The 22,455-nt window shown below is 41.1% G+C and overlaps 1 protein-coding gene across 1 annotated transcript; it reads left to right on the top strand.

The window, feature by feature from the left end:
• Positions 1–1,559: 1,559 nt before the first annotated feature.
• On the top strand, positions 1,560–22,348 carry PDGFRL (platelet derived growth factor receptor like). The gene is made up of 6 exons (XM_054633636.2): positions 1,560–1,688; positions 8,974–9,268; positions 16,548–16,699; positions 17,941–18,234; positions 18,532–18,671; positions 21,689–22,348. Exons 1-6 carry the CDS (start codon positions 1,634–1,636, stop codon positions 21,875–21,877), a joined length of 1,125 nt encoding a protein of 374 aa, XP_054489611.2. The 5' UTR covers positions 1,560–1,633; the 3' UTR covers positions 21,878–22,348.
• Positions 22,349–22,455: the final 107 nt, after the last annotated feature.

Genomic DNA, 22,455 nt, shown 5'->3' with positions numbered 1-22,455 from the left:
CATGTAGAGGACTGGGGTCCTCACATAAAGGTTTACATTAGTTTTTCTGATGGCTATAAATGAAAATTCATGCATACCCTTTGTAAAGTAGGACATGTAAAATCCATGAAATAACTTTCTTCATTGTACACATTTTCATAGGAAAAAGGAATATGCCAGTTTAAATATGTCTTAATGCAGTCTGAGTGTTATTTCCATGTGCTATTACCATATTTTCCACAATACACTAATACTTGCAGCTCAGACACCATAAGATCATTGACCTACCCTGTGTGTGAAAGCAAAAGGGAAATTTCACTTAGGAAGGCAAATAAGGATTGCAACCAGTAGTTTTGCAGATGACAGGGGAAAAAAACCCCCACTCTTCATCATAAGCAGCAGTTGTAAATATTTCCACTGCAAATTTGCAGTTTATACTACACAACTTTTTTAAGTTCTTTCTGAGATTCATTTACCTTAAAACAAAGACTGATAACCTTTTCAGATATAATACTTGTTATTCTAATTGTTTCAAGGGGGAAACACTGTAGCAACAAAATTTTTTTTCCTAATTTGTTACAGGTAATGGATGACACGTTTATGATAACAGAATGAAAAAGAGATCATGAAATTTCATCAACCTAGTCCACTCCTGGGCCCGACTGGTTTCTTTATGCTAACCAGGTGCCCCAGGGTGAAGTGTCAGAGCAGGGTTAGGTAAGCAAGTCTCCAAACTCTGCACGTGCGTGTGTTTATGAGGGTGGGGGAACATTATGCATGGACCTTCTAACTTTTTTTGTGTGGATACAGATGAAGTAAACCTTTAAGTAATCTGTAAATACTCTACTCTGACATCTGCTGTGGCCCTGGAGCTGTGGTCAGGGACACAATTTTTATTTATCTTTATTCATCTTGGACTGTGGTTGTGTCTACTACGGGGTCTGCCTTTGATCTCGGACAGTCATTACTTCCCCCCACCCCATTCAAGTCCAACCTTGCCTTGCATCTACCTTTGTGGCCCCTCCAGTCATATTTTCCTCTCCCTTCTCCTCCAAGGAAACCCTCAAATTTAAAGGAATGGCTTTTTACAGCTCATTGTGAGCAGAAACACACACACGGCAGACATCAAGTTTACCATTTTCATCCCTTTGCTAGCAGCATTGAGAGACGTGCGCCTTCCCAATGTGCTTCACCTGTGTCCAGAGAGAGACCGCCTCTCTTTCCCACAGCGACGAAACTTTCGGTGTGGCAGGCTGGTACGAGTGCAACAGTCTGACGTAAAAATATGTTTTTGCTGTCTCAGGCCAGCACTGTTCAGTGCCCTAGGTGCAGCCCCGGGGTCACCTGCGGTACCGCCCGTGCTCCGCTCTGCCCACCCGGCTGTGGGCCCCAGGGCAGCCGCAAACAGTCGGACCTGTGCAGAGCCTCGTAGGGAGAGGGGCAGCTGGCACCGAGGAGCTGCTTCAAGAACAGCCCTCCCGCGGTGTCCCCGAACGTCCTGCGGCTGCAGCCCCGCTCCGCACGCCGGGTTTCCAGCGAGGAATGGAGCGTGGCGGTGGGAGCGGCCCGGCCCCGGCCCCTCCCCGCCGAGGCGCCCCGGGGCCGCCCCGCGCCGCGCCCGCCCCGCCGCCGCCGTGCCCGGGCCGCTCCCGCCATGCGGCTCTGGGTGCTCCTCAGCGTGCTGCTGCTGCAGGAAGCGCTGCCACACGGTGAGCCGCCGCCCGACGGGTCCCCCGCTTTGCGAGGCGCCGCCGGCTTCCCTTTTCCCAGCCGCACCCGCCGGCCCGACCGTCCCAGGGACGGGAGCGGGAGCCATCACGGGAGGGGCGGCGGCGGGGCTCCCGTCCCGCTGGGCAGAGGCGGAGGGAAGCCGGGTTGCTCGCGTCGTGTGAGGGCAGCAGGTCGCCGAAGCCTTCAGGCGAAAATGTGGGTTTGGGTTTTGGGGAGGGGCGTTGGCAGCGGCCCCGGCTGCTCCTGCCGCCCGCTCTCTTTGGGGTAGAACGTTTCAGTCTGCGTCCAGTCCCGTGTGGCGCCTGAGGAGGGGACAGGGCTGGACGTGGGACAGCGTTGGGTGTGATGCTTGGATTTAAAAAAAACAACAAAAAAACATTTGGCTTTCTGCATCGTTGTTCGATTGAGAGCATCGAACTTCACTCATAACTTGAGTATTATGAGAAAAGTTCTCATAACTTTTTTCTCACAGCCGCTTCAGGCTGTGAGAAAGTCTTGGTGGAGAAGGGACATCCGTAACTAATTTTTGATTTAGGTAGACTTTAATTAGCAAAAGGGCGACTCTTTCCCCCTTGCAAAATGTAAATGAACTTATCAATACTTATTCGGAAGAAACAACAAAAAGTAATTCCATTGTTTTTCACTGTGCAAGGTCTTGGGGATCAAGGCCTGCATAACCCATGGAAGGGTTTGTAGAGAAATAGTAGGCAGGCTCTTAGGTGTGTGTTGGAAGGCAATTACCACAAGTACTTTAGTAGGTCATAAGGAAAACATTCTTATAAGAACATAAAAAATCCTCCACCCTAAGAGCTGATAAATATAGAGAGAATTTGTCAGAGAAGGCTGTAGAGTCTCCAGCCTCTGGGAAAATCAGAGCTCAACTGGACATGGCTCCGAGCATTGAACAGAGATGGGAAGGGAATTCCAGAAGCCTTTTCCAGCCTAATTTTTCTCCTGGCTACATGCAGAGGAATTGCATTGTGGATTAGATTGATGCAGGAGAGGATTTCTGTTGAAAGATCAGAAAGATATGTGTATACCACATCAAGAAAAGTGGTTTCTATTTGAGAAGTAGACAATAAAAACAGAATAAGAAATGAGTTGTAACTTGGGTTTCAGAAAGATTTCCCAAGTGTCTGTTCTTGTCAGTTTCTTATGTTTATACTGTGGTGTGACTGGGTGCTCCCCGCTCTGCTATCCAGAAGCTTAGCAATGGAAGAAAGCAACCAAGTATATTTAATTAGAATTTCTTGTCTAAAGCTAAACGTAGAAGTCCTAATGTAGGAATTGTAATTTCAGAATAGTCTTCCTAATTTATCCTATATTAATTTATGAACTAATGAAACATGCCCCTCCAGATTGGCACTGTGTTTGGATGATTAACTTTTTGTTTGAAGTATCCCAAATGATGTGTCCAGCTTGTTCTATTACTTGTAATCACAAAGACTCTTTCCTCATATAGTAATCCTGCTGGTTAATTATACTTTATGGTAATCTGACAATTTATTTTTTATTTCTATTTTAAAATTTATTTTTAAAATGTAATGGTAACCTCACAATTAATTTATTTTCACCTCAAGGAAGAATTAATCAGTATAAGCTGAGAGAGTTCTCAGTCTCTGGTGGTGCCAAGATGTAGCATGGGACCAGCCTTGTGGAGTGGGTATGTCTGGTGGACAGTGAACGTGACTCCTTTGTACTTGTGAGACCAGGCTCACACACTGCTTCTTGTTCTCTGGGCTGGCACTTGAACATCAGGGCCCTTCTTGAGTTATAACCTGTTCATCTGTGAGACTAGTGGAATGTGCATGTGGATATAGGAGATGTCTCAAAAAACAAATGCTTTTTAGGATTATATAACTAACACTCATTTTGATATTGTTGTGTGGGTTAACATTTGTGAGAACAAGGGGCAGACATTAAAGAATAGGGTGAGACAAATACTGTCAACCAGGAGCAAAGGTGCAGCGTGATACATTTCTGTGGCATATGGATGCATAGTCTCCTACTTTGGCATGATGAGTTATTAGGGATCTTGAATGTACTGTTGCAGCTGAAAGTTAGTACAGTGCCTCTTTAGAACCAACTTCAGGAGCTGATCAGTGGTAGAAATGAGGCATTTTCTCGATTAATATTTTTCTAAGTCTTAATTTTATTATATTTTATAATATAATAAGGAATGCTGTTGCACTAAAGCAGTGCAGCATTAGGCAGTGCAATGTTATTGAAACAGTGAGGGCTCAGTGCATACCTCTGGTGGGATAGTGAAATATCCCAAATGTGGCATATTCACGTGCTTGCATAAATGGGCTGGTTGACTTTGTTCCCTTTCTTGGGAAAATCTTGCCGATTGCATAAGGAAATGGAGGATTCTTGGTGATGGTTTCTGTGTTCCTGGAGGGATTTGTGTATCCTCTTTACCTTGGGTGATACTGTAGCAGTTAATTTTGTTACCTGGCATAAAAAGACTTAATTCAGCTAAGAGAGAAGACAGGACTGTGAGGTGCAAAAGAGGTGCTAGAAGTGGCCAGTAGATATCTGGAAAGACAAGGGAGTGTTGGGAAGGAGCATGGCCACAGCTTGCTTGGAAACTCACCTCTTTGGGAGGTGCAACAGAGGCAGAACCAGGTTTTCTGTGTAAGAAGATAAAAGCTCATCTGATGTTTCGTGAAATGCCCCTGCTGTCACCTGGAGGGAAGTACAAGGTCAGGCAGACAAGGCTCTCACTGAGCAGCTGGGAGTGTGGTGTAGGAGGAAATGTGAACTTGCTGAACTGCAGAAACATGAAACAGAGAGAGCTTGTGTGGAGAGGAAAGACTTAATCTTGAGAAAATCAAAACCAGGCTTCTGGCACTTAAAATTGGAAAGCTTTCATAGGAGAGTCTTTAACAGTTTCTTAAAGGCAGAGTCTCAGGTGTGGCAGAGCACACAGTATGGGATGAAGCATTTCCTAGGGATGAGGTTGCAGGGTCCATGTGCCTTAGAAATAATGTCAGGATCGAGCTTGGCAAAAAGCAGTGGAAATGTCAAAGAGTAGTTTGAACAAATTTCAGTAGGGTTTGATGGGGGGGCGGGGGGAAAGAAAAAGGATGGCTGAGCCAAAGCTTGTGTGCTGCTACAGAGTAATCTGGAAAGTTCAGCAAGGAACTGGAATGGCCAATTTGAAATGGGAATGCTTATTCAAAAGGCTTATGGGGCCTGTCAGTGGCACCTCCCTGTACTATGGCACAGCAGTGTGATGGAATCCCACTAAGATGGAATAGCTTACCCAAGGCAGAAGTGGCAGTATGTGTTGAAGAAAACTTTTGTGTTAAATCTGTTTCCTAGTGGGTTTTGGTGGTAAAAGTCGCCGGGGCTGAAATACCAGCCCTGTGGAGAGGAACCAACCCGGTAACTGACCACCCAATGTGTAGTGACTGCTCTGCTAAGGAAAATCAGAGGGGCAGCAAGATAGAAAAGCAAAAGGAAGAATAACTTCCCCTCACATGGGCTGGGTCACGCACATCAAGGCGTGGTGCAGAATGCAATTGTTTAGATGGCCACAAATAATGACTTAGAGCAGCTATTCAGAGAGCTCCTCAGAAGAGCAGCAATTCTTGACTTGCTCTGAAGCGGTACTCAAGTAATTGGATTCAGATGTTGTTGTGGAAAGGCCTGACTGTAGTTCTAATATTCTTTCAGGAATAATAAAAGACAAAGAAACCACTGATGTGTTTAATTTTGGAAGGGGGAATTACATAAGAGGAGGAGGCTCCTTAACTCACATGTGGGTTAAATATAAAAAGCAGAATAAAGCAGACCAAAAGAGCTTGAGAAACAGCTTACAGAAGGATAAAATCAGCCATAAATTCTTTTTGTTCTTCTAATGTACCATGATGGGGCAGGGAGACATGGCTGCAGAATTTTTATGACTGGTAGGAATGGGGGATAAGAAAGAGCATCTATAGAAAATGAAATTTAAAAATTTATCTGTGTACACCCATGTTAACTATGGAAGTGCTTAGAGAGGTTTTAATGGCAAATGGTGACATGATAAGCATAGAAGAAACTTAAGAGTGCAGCATCCTATGAAGCACTGTTAGAGCAGGTTCTGAAATAGAATTTTTCTCTATGGGGAGAATCATTAGAGGACATCTCATTAACATGCCAAAAGAATCAGTTCTCAGATAGAGAAAATTAGCAACATAAATTGTTTAAGTGCCAAGATAATATGATATACACCTGAGTTGTAAATTAGTGAAGCCTTAGCCCAGATGCTTGTCATTACTTATCTTTTTCCAGAGAAGGGCAGTGAAGCTGGTGAAGGGTCTAGAGGGTAAGTTCTGTGAGGAGTGGCTGAGGAAGCTGGAGTTGCTTAGTCTGGAGAAAAGGAGGCTCAGTGATGACTTTATCATTCTCTAAAACTACCTGAAAGAAGGTGGTAGCAAGGTGGGATTTGGTCTGTCCTCCCAGGCAGCAAGTGACAGGATGAGAGTACAGAGCCTCAGGCTGGGCCAAGGGAGGTTTGGGTTGGACATTAGGAGGAATTTCTTCACAGTAGGTGTGCTTAGACATTGGGATGAGCTGCCAGTGGAGGTGGTGGAATCACTGTCCCTGAATGTGTTTAAGGAAAGACTGGATGGCACTTAGTGCCATGGCCTAATTGACATTGTGGGTTTTGATCAGACGTTGGACTCCATGATCTCAGAGGTCTTTTCCAACTGAATTGATTGTGTTATCACTGCATATCACTATATCATGTCAAAGAACTGCAGCTTTCCAGTGAAATGGAATATCCCAGTATTTTACAATATTTGGAGGAGGTAGAGGCACAAAAACAGATGTCTGTATTTTGTAAACTGAACTAACGAATTGCTGTAAAGTCAGTATGGCTTTGGCATGACTGCCTTTTTTTTTTTTCTTTTTTTTCTGGTTGGTTTTTTTTTTCCTTTAGAAGTTTTGTTCTTTGGATCTGCTGAGGTTCTCTAAGGACTTTTTGTAAGAGTGTGGCCATGGATGAGTTGGTTGATGTAGTTGGATTCCCAAAGGCTGTTATTGTAAGCCTGTTGTAAAAGATTCTTTAGGAACCAATGTGCTGTGAGACAAGGGAAGACCTCTTATTAAATAATAACTAATAGGAAATAAAGATTAGGAATTAGTCTTTTTGCCATATGGATAGAATTGCTTTTAACCAGCTGAATTTAACAGGGATCTTGTAAGGCACATGCTTTTCAGGATGTTTAAGTAGCTGTTAAAAGAAAGAAAACTGTCAGTAAAGAGTTGTAGAATGATCTCTCAATTTTGAAGAACTGGGCAGGGAAAGTAGGACTTCACATTTCATGTTGGTGGATGCTAAATAACACAAACTGTTCTAACTTCATGTACGCCTTGATGGGTTTCTACTTATGAATTTTTAACCAACACTTCCTACGTAGGAAAGTGGTCTTGGAATTACACTTGATTTTTTTTAAAAAAGTCAGTTCCTAATATTGCTATCTTGAAAAGTAATGAGCTGTTTAGACAGGAAAGAAGACACCATTAATATGTACAACTAGATCTGAGCATACCTTGAACCTGGTGTACAGTCTGCTGTTGTGTTCTTGCCTTCAGCCAAATGTGGTGTAGCTGAACTGTTGTAAGATTTTCTTTACAGGGACAATTAGAGTTGGACTTGTCAGTCTGGAAAGAAAATTAGTCAAAAACCCTCAAGTTCTGTAAAAGTATTTGTGTTAGAGAGAATGTTATTGGAGAAACATGAATATTTATTTATTTGATACAAAAACTAGAAGGCATCTGGTATTTATGTGTAATTTGTGTAATTTTCAAAATTGACCAGACAAATCAATGAAGGAAAACATCCAAGGACAATATTAAAAAAAAAAACCAAGAAAACCCCCAAAACCAGCCAAGCACAGTAAAATCATGACAACTGTGGTTCACAGACCCCTTGAGCTAAAGGTTCTTGGAAGCTCAGGAGAGTAGTATCAAAGGAGCAGAGTGGTTGCCCTGTTCCCTGATTGGCATCTGACACTAGGTGGTGTCAGTGCAAATAATTTTGGCCTGACCCACTGTAGCCTTTCTAATGTAATGCAAAGAAAAAATGCTACAAACTCCTGGTTTTTAAATTTGTGTTCACAAGGCACTGAGTTGTTTAAAAGAAATGTGTTGTGCATCAGCCTGGACTTGGAGAAGTCAAAGCTGATGCAGTGCAAGGTGTCCAGCTGGGGTTTGAGGAGTGTCACAGGAGCCATCAGTGGCAGGAATCTGGAAGTCCTGCTGTTCATACTGGCAGCCTGTACTAGTTTTAATTATGCTGAGTATGTGAGTATGCTGAGTTTTTCATTCCAGAGGGAGCCTGTTGATTGATTTGTACAATGAAATACCTCAGTGTTTCCATGTGGAAAACAAGAATTAGCTGTCAGGTGCAGTTAGTGGTGTTTCTGGTGTCTGGCAAAAGCAGTTTTAGGCTTGTCTCACAGAAGGACTGTGCTTCCTGATGTCACTTAAAGTTGGAATTTTTTCTTTGTTATTATTTTTAAATATTTGAGACAGCTCACCTTTTCTTTCTGTTTCCTTTGTTTGTTAAGGCAACTGGGCATCCTTGTTGTCTCTAGGAGGTAATGAAATCTCTTATTGTTTGTCTCTAAATAAGATATTGTCTTCATCTGGACTGTCAAAATAAATGGCTCTTACGGGAGGAGTGACAACTTAAGTAAGTCACCTTCAAGTGACTGAAGTATCACTTGCATTTCAGTAATTACTGTAAACTAAGAAACCTGCATCACTATTAGTATTTTATAAATTGTCATGAAGTTCTAAACTTGTGAGTTCTTTGTGTGTCCCTTATGGAAGTGTGGTGTGTGAAGAGGTCATGCAGAAGTGATGGGCACGTGACACGGACATGGAGAGCTTGTGTAGCCTTGAGTGCTGCATGGCATCACCAGGAGGTGGAAATGACAAAAGTGGCTGCAGATAGAAGTGCTGCATTTCTTTCCCTTACCATTTGTAAAGTTTTCATAGCTTGCATATTTCTCTGTTTATGTAAGTGTAGATTTTCCACATGTTCTTGAAAGCTCTCTTTTTTTTCCCCCTTTTTCCCCAGGAAAATGGGTCATGGCAGACTTCAAAAACTTAAGAAAATTAACTCTTACTAAGTTCTATTCATCTTTTCTAGGAAGAACAAAACTTCAGTTATTCTCTGGGATAATAAGATTTTTTTTCCCAGAGGACTATATAAACTTTTTTCTAATCAGTAACATTGCCTTCTTTTCTTTATTTTACCAGTTATTGGACAGCCTGCAAAGAATAAGCGTCCCAAAGAACCTGGAGAAAACAAAATTAAGCCTGTTAACAAGAAAGTAAAACCCAAGAATGCCAAAATGAAGGAGAGAGAGTCTGTGGACTCCTCTTTGAAGTCCCAGTCCATACTGACACAGGTGATGGATAAAGGTCATTTCCAGAAACTAGCTGCCACCTTAAGCCTGGCTGCAGGACAAAGCATAGAGCTGCGATGTAAGGGGAGTAATGTTACTTGGAGCTATCCTTCTTATTTAGACACCTTTAAAGACTCCAGACTCAGGTAAGCTATTCTTCATTTTTTGCAGGAAAAATCCAGAACACTTTTTCTCTTACTGTGTTCAGCACCACTGGTGTTTTAGTTTGTGTGTTTATCTACATTTTTACAGTTGTGATGTTCTATTTAATAGTTTTTAGTGTCCACAAAAAAGGATGAGCAATTTTTAGTCATCAACTTTTAGTCATCACCAGTTACTGCCTTGTGATGTGCAGTCTTTGATAGTCTTACAGCATGTGAACTCTGTTTCCTTCAGATGAATCTAAAATGAAGATGTTGTTCACCATTTGCTCCAGCCACAAACAGGGAACCATGTTAGGGTTTATCCAAAGTAAAACTCAAAATGTGTGTGGATGTCAGGTGCTCACTACCAACTCTCTTGCTCTGCAGAGACCTGCTCGTGTTGGGCAGTACTGGTTTCTAATGTGGCTACCAGGTGAGGTAGTAAGGTTAATTTCCTGAAGAGACTCAAACCCACATCTCTTAACTAGCAAAAAACACACCAGCCTTCAGGAGCTAGTGAGAGTAGTGGTTCAGTCAGAGTTGCCTTTGCGTGCAAATGAAATTGCAGGGCTTGTGTTGCATCCCAGTTTAATGCTGAGGGTTATTACTTTAAATTGAGGAAAGCTTTTTCTTTCATCTTGTGACATCTTAATGAAAACCACAGAAAGATTTGTTAGAGCAGGAAGAGGAACTGACTGCCCCACCATCTGAGTGTGTTCTGTTGCTCTGAGTATCTTTTCTGAGACTCTCCATACATTAGCTTCCTGGTTTTTTCAGGGTAGTACACGTAGCTAAATGTAGATTAAATGTAGTAATTTAGTTCTGTATTAGAAAGAGGAGGGGCATGTAAGGAGCTTAAGGATGTCTTGCACAGGCATTTTATTGTTCTGAGAAGTGTTTGTTTTCAGTGGCTGTTTTATGGAGACTGTTATATGGAGACTGTGAAGCACTATGAGTGATACCCAAAGAAAGAACAGTTAGGAGCTTTTATTGGATTATTAGGTGAGAGGGACACAGAGGTATGAGTCAAGGTGTCTGCTGCTCTTGTCCTGTTGTTCCTAAATGAAGTACAAGTGAGTATGCTCTCACTAAGTCCCTCAGGTTATCTGAATCTCAGCGTCCATTATAAGTACATTATTTACAGGTGTGATGTTACCTTAAAATCACTCCCAGTTAATTAGTTTTTCAGATATATACTTCTTCTTTCCACTTCTCTTTCCCAAGGGTAGTGTTGATGAATGGCAGTCACCCACTGTGATCTCTAGCACATCCTCCTGTAATTCATGAGCCAGTTCTCTGTGCCAATGTGTGCTTGTCCCTTGCTGGCTGAGGTGCTCAAGGACTGCCCTGGCTGAGTGCAAGGCTTCTGCCACAGTAAGTTACAGCAGCAAGCTGCTTCCTGCTGTGGGCTTATCACAGCAATATCTGTCAAAAGGCCCCTTTAACCTGCTGCTGCTTATTCTTTTGCAAGGAATACTGTTCTATCCCGGTTTCTTTCAGCAGGTGGCGTTTATTAGCTGCAGTACAGGCCTGCCCTCCCAGCAAGCAGAGCTGGAGGAGCAAACCAGCAGGGAGTGTGCGTGTGGTGGTGGTGGCATCGTTCTAAATGTTTTGTGCATTTGCAAATAGGTGCTGGCGTGGTTTGGTCCTGTAGACCTCCAGGCCACGCCATCTGTGTGTCAGAATCTGGCATTGAAGAAGGCAGGCTGAGTATTCAGGGTTTTTGGAGAGGAATCGGAATCCTTCCTAATTAGTTATTTGACTGTCTATTCTTCTCATGCAAAATTAAGTGTTCTCTCTGATGCAAGAAATTGAGATAGTTTGGGAAAACAGCAAAAAGATATTTATGTCATGATTGTGTAATTTTCTGGTTTCCAGTTTGAAGTAGTTTGGGATCCTTCAGCAATTTACATTTTTGTACTCAGTCAAGTTAACAGTGGTAGTTTAACCATACAACAAAAGTTAGTTGCACCACATAAAATAAGTGCTGTAAAACATTTTGACTGGGGAGATGTAACTTGCCTAAGTACCTCTTTTCTTTTAGAAGTATGTAAGGCATATACTTAAGGATCTGTATTGAAATATAATGGTCATTGCTTTTGAAATAAGTTGTTAAAGCAGTAAGGCTGTGTTTGACTAAATAATCAGTTTTGAATACAAGCAGAAGATCCTAAAATTAACTAGAAAAATTGAAAACATAGATTAGAAGCAGATTTCAGAGTCACAGAATAGTAATAATTTATGGAGACATTGACCACAGAATCCTGTGCAGTTACATTTTGATCATGTTTTTAGCATGGCTTTGCTAATTATATCAAGGTCTTTGCTGTAATAGGTGCCTGTGAAACAAAGTCTGCTCTACAGAATGTGAAATTTGAAATTTATGTTCTGTGGTTTGAGAAAGGTTTGATGGATTTTAACTGGAAGTACCATAAAGGTACCATGTTACTCAGCTCAGCTGGCAGTGTTTGTAAGTGAGCTGGCAATAGAAAAGGTCAGCAAAGCTATGACCTTTCAAGAGGAGCTCAGATCTTCCTCATGGAATATGCACACCATGCACCAAGCATCAACTGCAATAGGCAATTTAAAAAATTTTATTAATACATTACCTTCATTATTTTAAAACAAAATGATGAATATAGGGCAGAGGAGGGAGATTCAGAAAATTTATTAGCAAATAATAACCTACAGCAGAAATTGTTTAATCATCTAGGTAGATATATGTCCAGTATCTTCTGACATTTTTGAGTACTTAAAGATCAAGTATAAGATAATCCCCTCATTACCAGTTAGTGAGGTGTGAGCCAAAACCCAAGCTAATTAACTGGGCTGGGCCTTTTTTACCTCAGATTTCCATGTGGGTCTTGCTGGACTTGGGGCACTGGTGCAAACCAGAATTGATGACAGCAGCAGGGGGATGTGATGGGGCCAAAAGGAGGTAATGGAAAATGAAGAAGGAGTGGGTTGGTGTGCCAGAGGAAAAGTGAAAAGGAGGAGAGGCGCTGGTGATGAGAGATCCCTGCAGTTGCTGGGGACTAATGACTACAGTTCTTCTGTTCATAGCAACAGATGCTCAGGCATCCAGTTATTACTTTTCCCTTAAATAGTAGAAGGTATGTACAAATTCAACTACTCTGGCATTTTGGCTTGCAACTAGTTAAATTTAGCATCAATGTAATGTATTTTCTATGGGTGGTTGCAAAAAGAAGTAGGGATAAAACCCAGATGTTTTGCCTCCATTCTATGGTTACCACATTTTAAACTCACCCATATGGTAAGGAGAGTACCACAATCTGGGGAACAATATGCCTTTTCTAAAGAGGAAGATTTTCATTAGAAAAGCCATTTCTGTAGTATTAGTGGCTATGCTTTCATTGAACTTGTCCTTGTAGGCGTACTCTACAACCTGGTAAATAAAATATTTTACTTGCTGTACTAGAGAGTCTCGGTTTTTAATGGGTCTGGAGCTGTTACATGCGCTATAATTATCACACCTGAGGGAGTGAGAGGAGGAGGAGGACTCTTTGGCTGCTTCTTGCTGAGATTGAGCAGAAATTCAGCCTCTCCACTGCTCTAACTGGAGTACACAACAGTACACACTGAAACAATTTACTTAGCTTTAGAGACTGTAGTGTGCCATACAACTCTAGAGAAAAAGCTTGAATCATGCAGACATGGTTCCCAGCTTAAGGACACACATAAGCTTGCTGCAGAACTTCAGAACTTGCCTGTTATCTGTAAATGCTCTCTTGCTTTGTGCAGCACTTAAATACTTTTTGTCTGAAAATTTTGGGTGCTGGCTGAACTGGCCAAAAACATTGGTGGTGTTAACAGTCAGAGGCTGCTCTTGCACTCCTAGTATGGGAAGGCTGGAATGCTGTTTTGTAAGACTGTGAATAACAAATTAATGACTGGAGGCTCACCCAGAAACTGGATCTACAACATAAGAGAGGGATAAAAATAAGAGCAGGCGTATTTTCCCTTTACTAAAGCTTTATAGCAGAAAGCTGCTCTGACTTCACACAGTCCTGTGCTGCCTGGCTGGAGCATGGGTCTCCTCTGCTGAAGGCAAGCTGATTTTGACTTTGTCTGATAAGTAAACTGACACAAAATGGAGCTGTTCTGATGGAAGAAGCTGGAGCAAACAGCTGGACGTACATCACATGTGCATTCCTGTGAGAGGAGGATGTCTGGACAGGAGCACTCCCACAAATATTGAGGAACCTGGGTGTGGTGGGGGCCAGAATTAGACTGAAATTAGACTGCTTTCACTGAATGCAGTGAATGCATCCCACAGGCCTAGTGGGATGTCAGTTGTGCTCATGTGTATGTATAACTGAATTTGATTTTGCTGCTTGTGCTTTGAAGTTTAAAAGCTAAGGATATTTTTCTTGTGTAAAACAGAAAGTTGTTATGTTCCTGTCCTAGTGAGTGTGTATTTGGGATAAGCTCTCTTTTGTCAGTATGAATGCAGCTACTTGAGAGTGGTTGGGTAGATGGTCTTTGAGTGATGCCATGTACACTGTCTTTATAGATATTTTTTATATAAATATATATTTTAGCTTCTAAATGTGGCATAGTTTTCTGGCAAAAAAATCTTTTGAACTTTGAATAAAGTTTATTAATAAGATGAATGTATGGAATAAGATTTTGGGCTATGTTTCTAGTTTCTTTAAACAGTCTGGTAATGTTTGTATATACATACGTGTTTGTATATACAACATTTTTACTTTGTGACATCTACAATGCAGCAAAGTTTTGGCTTCTGGGTCAGATTTCCCAGCATCTAAAATACTAATAAGATACTAATGAAATTACACATTTCCCTGGAAATATTGGTTAGCTGCAGGATTTACCATTTATACTTTATTTTTTATGGCCTGTTTTGTCTGCTTAATATGGTCATGTCTCAAGTTTCAACACCTGCACTCTCAGATGCCAGGTTTTGTTATTGCATGTTTGTGGATGACTGCCTTGCTAGGTTATTACTGAATAGCTTGTTCACAGTTAAGAAGAACACACTGTACAATAATTAATTAACTCTGACCTTATTTTGCTATCTGTTGGGATTTCAAGCTATAGCTCAGTGTCTGCATTAATGATTGGAGGCAAAAGAGTTCTGGCATAATGGTTCTCTGTATTGTAGACATTTATTACTTGATCTTTGGAGAACATTTTATTCTGAGGTTGTCATATAACCTGTGAAATGTGAACTGTGAAACTAAACAGTAATAATACAGACTAGGACATGCTTTGGGTTTATCTTTTCTTCCTTTTGGGTATGAAACACAGTATGTTCTCTTGCACAGATAGGAATCTCTCAAAAGCTATCCAAAACCTGAAGATACTTTATAATGTAAGGTAGTGCATATATTAAAAATGGAAAGGCAACTGCACCATAATTACATGATTCTAAAAAGTGGAATCAGACATGGTTGGGTAGAACAAATGCATTAGTGGATAGGAACTGTGATTTGCCTGTTTATTGAGGCAGGCCTCAAAACTGCCCTGTGGTGGATCCATGTGTTTCTATGTTGGTGTGGGTCTAATGGTGTCTGAGGGCTTACTGGGAAAGGCAGCTCTCAGTTATCTCTGTTTGAGGTGTGTATTTGGTGTATTTTAATCTCTGAGCTGCTGGCCTGGCTGAAGGCTGAGATTTGGGTTATGTGGACTGCTGCTTGTGATTGCTGCTAATGGTGCAAGCTGCTGGCAGAGCACCTGAGGAGCCAGAACTCCTGGGAAGCACATGCAGCTGAAGTGGTGGCCTCTGTTTAAACAGTTATTCTGCCTGCAATGGACAGTTAAACAAAACTCTTAAAAAGAATTACAATTTCTTCAAAGATGCTAATCCTGGAAAGAAATTATTCAGTCAGGTATCTGCCTTACAGAATAACTACCATAATAGTAAGAATTAGGAGGGTAATAAATATTCAAAAAACCCACAGTTGAATGAGTATGAGAGCTGTTCAGACTTAATGCAAGGTGTATATTTGTCCAAATCCCTTTTAAAACAGTAAAAGGAACTTCATTATCAAATACCTAGCTTGGAAAAATCATTTCTGACTTGATTAGAAAGAAATTACCTTGTGACTCAATTTCTTGCAAAGGAAAGAGGGAACCCTTCATTACCTAGATCCACTACCATGAGAGGCAGCTGGTTGAAAAGAACATTTTTAAGGGTTGGAGCAGCAGCAGAGCGCATCAGTACTGCCACATGGCTGTGCTGACAGCATTCCCTGAGAGCTGGTACTTTTGGGCCATTGCTTTTGCAACCCATCAAAAGTCAACCCAGTAGACTGCCAACCACACCACCATCCGTCTGCCAGAAAGAGCCAGGAAGGTAAAGTTTAAAATATATTAAAAAATAACAAGGTGAGACTGTAGCTGCTGTATTTCATAATATGGGACCTTTGCCTTTTAGAATAATTGTCAGTATCTATGTAAATGTCTGCATATTTATAAATATTTGCACATTTACAAATATCAATCCACTGAGAGATGTGCCTGGGAAATTCAGGAGAAGGAAAAAAAAAGGCAAATCAAGTCTGAAATAATCACACAGACTGTATTTTGTGTAGTTACGTGATGGCACTGCCAGTACACTTTCAGCAGTTCTCAGGGTCATGCTCTAAAATAGCCAAGGGATGTGGAGGAAACTCCAGTGAGGTGGCTTAGATCACAGGAATAGGTCTTGCAGAATGACTTAATTTGCAGGACAAATCCAAGCTGAGGTAGCAGCTCTTTGCAGGTGGAAACTTGGACTGGTATGTTAAAAATTGGAAAAGCATTCACACTGAAAGCAGGCAGAAATTATTAAACAAACTCTCAGTAGAATACCTGCTACTAACTACTTGTCAATTATCTTTGTTAGATTTTATTGAAGCAGTATTACAATATTGAAAAAGGACTGAGGTGCATGTGGGTTGATGTGTAGAATGAAGGAAAGGGCCATACATGGACAAACTAAGCCAAAACATAGATGAACATCTGGCCTAGAACAGTCACAGCCCAGTTTCAAAATGGAGACTTGAAGGAATCCAAAAATGAACTGTACAAGACTTTTGCAAGTTCTTGTATGTAGTTAAAATCAATAAAACTGCTCATGTAAACATGTAACCAGTCTCTGCTGGAGCAAAAGGGAAGTGGTAACAGAGCTCTGAAAGTAAAAAGGTGTTAGTTGCAGAGAAGGAATAAAAAAAATCAAAAGTGGAAATGAGCTGACAGAAATATACAAGGAAATACATCTGTGCTTGTCTTTGCTTTTGTTTTTATTTTTCCACAGCATAAAGCAGCTTGACAGGCACAGTCAGCTGATCCTTGCAAACTCCACTGCAGCAGACACAGGTGAATACAGCTGCTGGCTTCAGCTGTGCAATGGTAACAAATGCAGGAAGGATGAGACTAAAACAGGGTCAACATACATCTTTTTCACAGGTAATTAACTCACTGGGGGATTATTAGTGGAAATATATTTGCTGGTAAGGCAGGAATAAAGCTATATCAGTGATTTCATCATCAAGATTTTACTGCCACAATTTTCATCTATTTTTAGTGGATGTTAATTAAGACTGTTGGTGGGCAGAAAATTACTTGCTTAGTGTGATTTTTTTTGAGTCCATTTTCTCTCAGATTATGCAAAATACCCAAAGTAATGGATAATGCAATGAAAAGCACGTACTTTATAACAGACTTTCTGAGGATTTTCTACAAAACTAATAAAAAAGGTTATAATTCTTGAAAATGTGTCTTGATAAAGAAAATAAATCTGTGCAGAAGATTCATTTTGTCATGGCATTCAGGTGACCCTATGGACTCTCTCCCACTTGTCACTTCGTTCCAGTTACTTGCACTGCCTTAAAAAACTCAATAAGGCCACAGTTTCTCTGAGGAGTCATTATAGCATGTTGAGAGGCAAAACACTCTTCAAGTGCACACGATGTCCCCCAGAGCCTGTGCACAGTTTGCAGCTGCTTGGTACAACAGAGCTGAAATCAAATGGTTCATTTTTTCTTCTGGAAAGCATTCTGAATAGTAAAACAACTTTTGATGCCTCATTAGAGCTGAAGTATTCGTGGCTAGAAAATGTTTTAGTACAAAATGTTAAGATAGAATTGTTTGCAATACATTTTGGAGTTAAATTGGACCATGAGAAAAAAGAGCTTAATGTTTTTAGGATACATTCCTTAGAAAGGCTGGAATAAACTTTTCAGTCAAATTATTATATAAATGCTTGTGCTAGAAAGAGGAATTTCAGATTTAGGTTTCCAAGAAGCATGCCAATTATGGAAATGCTCCTTAACTGTGATTCTGAGGGCACTAAATATTTCTTCTACTTAGTAGAGCAAGCAAACATTTTGACTAAAAGCATAGGTATAAAAAGTTGTAGCTTCAAAAAGTATATTTTTCTAATAGTCCTTATCTTACCAGTGGTGATGGGATTCCAGATAAGTATTTGGAAGCTTACTAGAAGACATTCCAAAGATTTTCTTAAGATTAAAAAAATACTTCATTTTTATTTTCAATTTAATGTGTCTTTTGTGTGTGCATATTAAAATTAGGCCAAAGCTTTTTGTTTTAAATGTTGCTCACAGCTGTTTTCTCTTGTCAAATGTACTTTTCTTTCTGTTAAACCAAGATGTAATTATTTCTGTAATTATCTCATCTCTTCTGCACAGACAAAGAGGAGCTTTTTGTACCTACTCCCAGTTATTTTGAGATTGTCTACCTGAACCCAGATAAACCTGCAGTCATCCCATGCCGTGTTACTACTCCTTCAGCAAAAGTGACTCTTCACAGGGAATTTCCAGCAGAAGAAATTGAAACAGATGGAACTGATATTTTTTATGATGCAAAGAAGGGTTTTGTCTTCCCTCACCCTACTTCTGATCATAAAGGTATTGTCTACTGCAAAGCAGAGTCACAGGGAGCACCTCAGATTTCCATCAAATATCACCTACTATATGTGGAAGGTAAAGTGCAGTTTTCTCTGTCCCTCAATTGACTCTTCTGCTGACACTAAGAAAATAGTTTTTAGAAAGTAAAATAAGTGATGTAATGAGAGTTTTAAAATCTTGATCAAAAGTATATGTGATAAAACATTTATCAAGTTTAAATTCCAGCAAGTTTCCCAGTTTAAAGGGGAAAGTTGCAAGTTGCAGGTGTAAAACACCTGTTGCATTAAGCAGACTGAGTCCAAAACTGACTCTTAGTTTTATCAGTGTATTTAACTTTAGCAGCTAATTTTTTGTTTCTAAACACTGTCTCAGTTCCCAAGGGCCCACCCTCAACCTCCATCACGGTGTCATCGGGCAGAGCTGGACTCAGTGACGGAGTTCGTGTCGTCTGCACAGTCCTTGGGGAGCCAGATGTGGATGTGAGCTTCAGGTGGCAGTATCCAGGGCAAGAGGTAAGAGGTGTATGCCCTGCCTGAAAGGGTTTGTTCTTCACAAAGGCAGCATTTTGAATGCTCTTGCCAGTTCAGGCATGCTGGCAGGAGGAGGCAGCATATCCCCTTTCAACTTCAGCCTTTCTTTCCCTGAGAGTCTCCCTGAGAAGTCACACAGGGATGAAGCTGGAGAGCCCTGTTAGTAAAAATCAAATTCAGCAAAGCTCACTCCTCTGTCAGATTTCCATTCCAAAGATACTTTTCCTCTGGCAGGATTTCCTCAGACAGGGTCAAAGCCAAGCAGCATCAGGAGGCTGTTCTAGGGCAAGCCATAAGGCCCACTGCTGTCTCTGTGTTTGATATGCCTTCTTTCTCCATGGCTTGGGTGTGTGAATTATGCCAGCACAGAATTTTTAAGCTTGCCGATATCCTGAAGCTGAATCTGCTTCTGCCCAGCCTCATCTGAAAGAATCCACAGGAAACACAATGTGAATCTGTGGTCTCTTTTCTTGCACAAAATAAGATGTGTCTGTCTAGCATTACTGAAGGTCCCTTCTCTTTTCCCTCTAACCACCCTCACCTGTTACAGCAGGAGCTCATTTCTTAATCATTCTAGACCCAGCCTGGCCTTCCAAAACTCTGTATCTTGTTAGTGTCCACCCTAGTTTTGCATCTTTCCCAGGCTGCCCCCAGCCTGGTTTGCTGGCTGTTATTGGCCCAGCTGTTCCCAGTGGTTTTACTGCACCTGATGCATGCTGGCATGTGCATGTTTACACCTCTCTAGCACTGATAGAATATAAACAGCTAAAGCATGCAGGTTATCTCCCTGGTTTGCTATGGATACCAGAGCTGCAGTGCAGGGTACATGGGCTATCAACAGAGGACTACACCCTCTCACTGCACCCACCTACGGGGTGAGAGAGGCTTTGGCCTGTGGCCTGCCTCTGTGCTTGTCCACCAGGGTAAACTATCCCAGCTCCAGCTGTGCCTGGGGATAGGGAGGGGACAGTTGTGTTTGGGTTTCTGCCCCAACAAAAGGATCAATTAAATGTCAGAGTAGAAGCACTGCATACTTGTTGAAGACTTAACATTTATTGAGTGTGTTCACATACTGCAAAGAAAAAAGGTAGGGTGGAAGGAGAAGAGACAGGACCATCAGTGATGCTGGTCATATAGACCTTTTATACAAGAAAAAGGACTGACATTGTTCTAAGATTCACTGGATGTTTCCATTCATGCTGCTGCTTTCAGTGCTGGGAGTTCAGGGGTGGTTTTGTCCCAGCCCACACCAACCAGCAACTGGGCTCTCACCTACTGCCTGATTCCTGAGCAGAAGCAGCACATCAATCCCTGCTTGTCCCTAGGTATGGTGCATTGTGGAGACCCTCCTTTTACCTCTGTAGTCAGTAACCTCTCCTGGTTTTTTTCCACTTGGTTAGGTTTTTTTTCTTGTTTCCCCTTGCCACTCCCTGACAATTGCTGTGAATGCCTACAGATCCACCCTTAATCTGATTCCATGCAACAGGCTTCAAAGCAGGCAGTTAGTTTGAGGAAAAATGGACTAGCAAGAGCCTAACCAGGTAAACAGGGTCCACTTTGTACAGTCTTTACCTTCACTTTCAGCAGGGTTAAGGAAGTTCCACTTGCTATATTTAAGAAGTAACTTAGACTTGAATTAAGTGTTCAGTATTACTTGATTGTAGATAGCACTTAATTTTCAGACTTGGAACAGGAGGTAGACCTTTGCTAAGTGGCTTAATTACTTTTAAAGGTTTAAGAATTTTTATTACATTTACAACTGCCAAGAGTTTTTATGGTTTTTTTTTTCTAAAGCTGGTAATGCCTACCACTTCCTAGGCATTCACTGACTGCAATGTGACTCATCCCTAAGTTTCAGGAAGACTGAGAGCTGCCTTTGTACTGGTCATTTTGCAAGTGTGAGATTGTAGCTTTGACTCTGCTTAAGTGTCTAACTTAACCTATTGCTACATCTAGCTTAAGCCTTGTAGCATTCATATTGGTAAGTGGTTAATCCATCTATGTCATGAGGCAAGGGAGGATGGCTTCCAGAGAAATCTCTCCCTTGCATTTTTATCCCAGTTATTGGTGTAGCAGAAGCCAGTCTGCTTAAAGCTGCTGACTAGCAGCTGCTGGATTTTGGAAGAAAAGAGACTGCCTTAGTCTATCATTGGGCCAATTTCTCTTATCCAGCATTTTGTGACCTCCTGAGGTGCCAGGCAGTGTGACCTCATAACTAGTCCATTAGAGAACTCCCTTATAGAATTAAAAAAAAAAGCACCTTTTATTTAATAACGAAAAAACTCCAAACCAAAAATCCAAAACAACACCAACCATGAAAAGGCATTTTTTTTATATAAACGGGGGTGGGGGGGGGGCAGGGGTTGTACTTTTGGCTTTGAAGTTACATATACATTTTGGAAAGCAGAATGTGAAGATTATTAACTCAGAAGTATTTGAGAATTATTACTGTTTTTTGCTATGTTATCTGATGTTTCTAAAACTAGAGGAGGAGTTAGTTTTCAAATGTGACTTACAGCTGTTCACTGTGCTAAAAGAGAATGAAAGCTCAGTCAGCTACCTCATGCCACTGCCACTGCTGCCTTCTTTTTGAGACATGCTTGAAGTCTGAAAATGAGCTCACACATCTATCTTGACACCTCCCCCAGGACACCCCACCTATTTGATCAAGTACTCAAATGCAGCTTTAGTTAAGTGGCCTAAAACTGAGCTCATGCACAGGCTCCAGGCAGAGCATTGGCAGGCCTGGTACCTGTGCTTGGAGTGGAAGAGCCATTGCATTATCCTTATTTGGCATAGCTTATTTAATCAATATTTAATGCAGCAATGTTGCTGCCACTGCCAGACACCTTCAGTTCCCTCACTTAGGGCTGACTTTTGGATATAGGCTTGTACTCTCCAACTCCTGCTTCAAGGTGCTGGGGTGGTGTCACTAAATACACTTTGTGAAATCACCTGTTTTGTGTGGGTGGGTTGTTTTTGTTTTGTTTTGTTAACAGTCCGGGAGGCCTGTGATTATTCAAAACTTCTGGAGATTGATAAACAGAGGAATTGGCCATACTACAAGAATCTCAAAGAGTGTTCTTCTTGTGGAGGATTTTGAAGACACAGATGTGGGAAACTATGTTTGTATAGCTCAGAACCTACAAGGAGAAACAACAGTAGCTACCAAAGTTGAACTGAAGTGATAGAAAAGACTTCTGGTTGTGGACTGACCCGTATGTTATTTGACATTATAGCCATTAATTTTCTTTATTAATGTTTAAATGTAACTTCTCTCTCACTGTTTCTTTTATATGTCAGTGCATTTCATGTTGACTAGCTTGACAGGCCACAACAGAGTTCACTCTGTCCAGCAGTAGTGAGTTAGTGAAACTACAATGAAGCAGTAAAGTGTAAGTCTGAACATGCCTAGGGTGTGTGCATATTTGGAAACAGGTGCTCTTTGGGCTTTCCTTTGCATATGGTCTTTCCCTCAGACTCTTGCAGGAGGTCAGCCTGCTGTGTGGAACGTGCAATTTTAACATTAAGAGTACTGTACACATTTAAAACAACAACAATAAAAAAGCAAACTAAAAAAGCCTTGTAACAAAGTTAGCCAATAGCAGTTGTTTATTTTGCAAGAATAATTAAATTTCTGAACATTATGAAAACATAAATGTGTGTGTGCTCATTTTCATATGTGTGTAAAGACAAACACAAAATTTTCTCTCCAGGTGAAGATGAATACCCTCTAGGACCTAAATATATATTTATTATCTCCTTA

Source organism: Agelaius phoeniceus, chromosome 4 (assembly GCF_051311805.1).
Source record: "Agelaius phoeniceus isolate bAgePho1 chromosome 4, bAgePho1.hap1, whole genome shotgun sequence".
In the NCBI taxonomy this organism is placed as follows: Eukaryota; Metazoa; Chordata; class Aves; order Passeriformes; family Icteridae; genus Agelaius; species Agelaius phoeniceus.
This window is presented reverse-complemented; position numbering and strand designations above follow the sequence as displayed.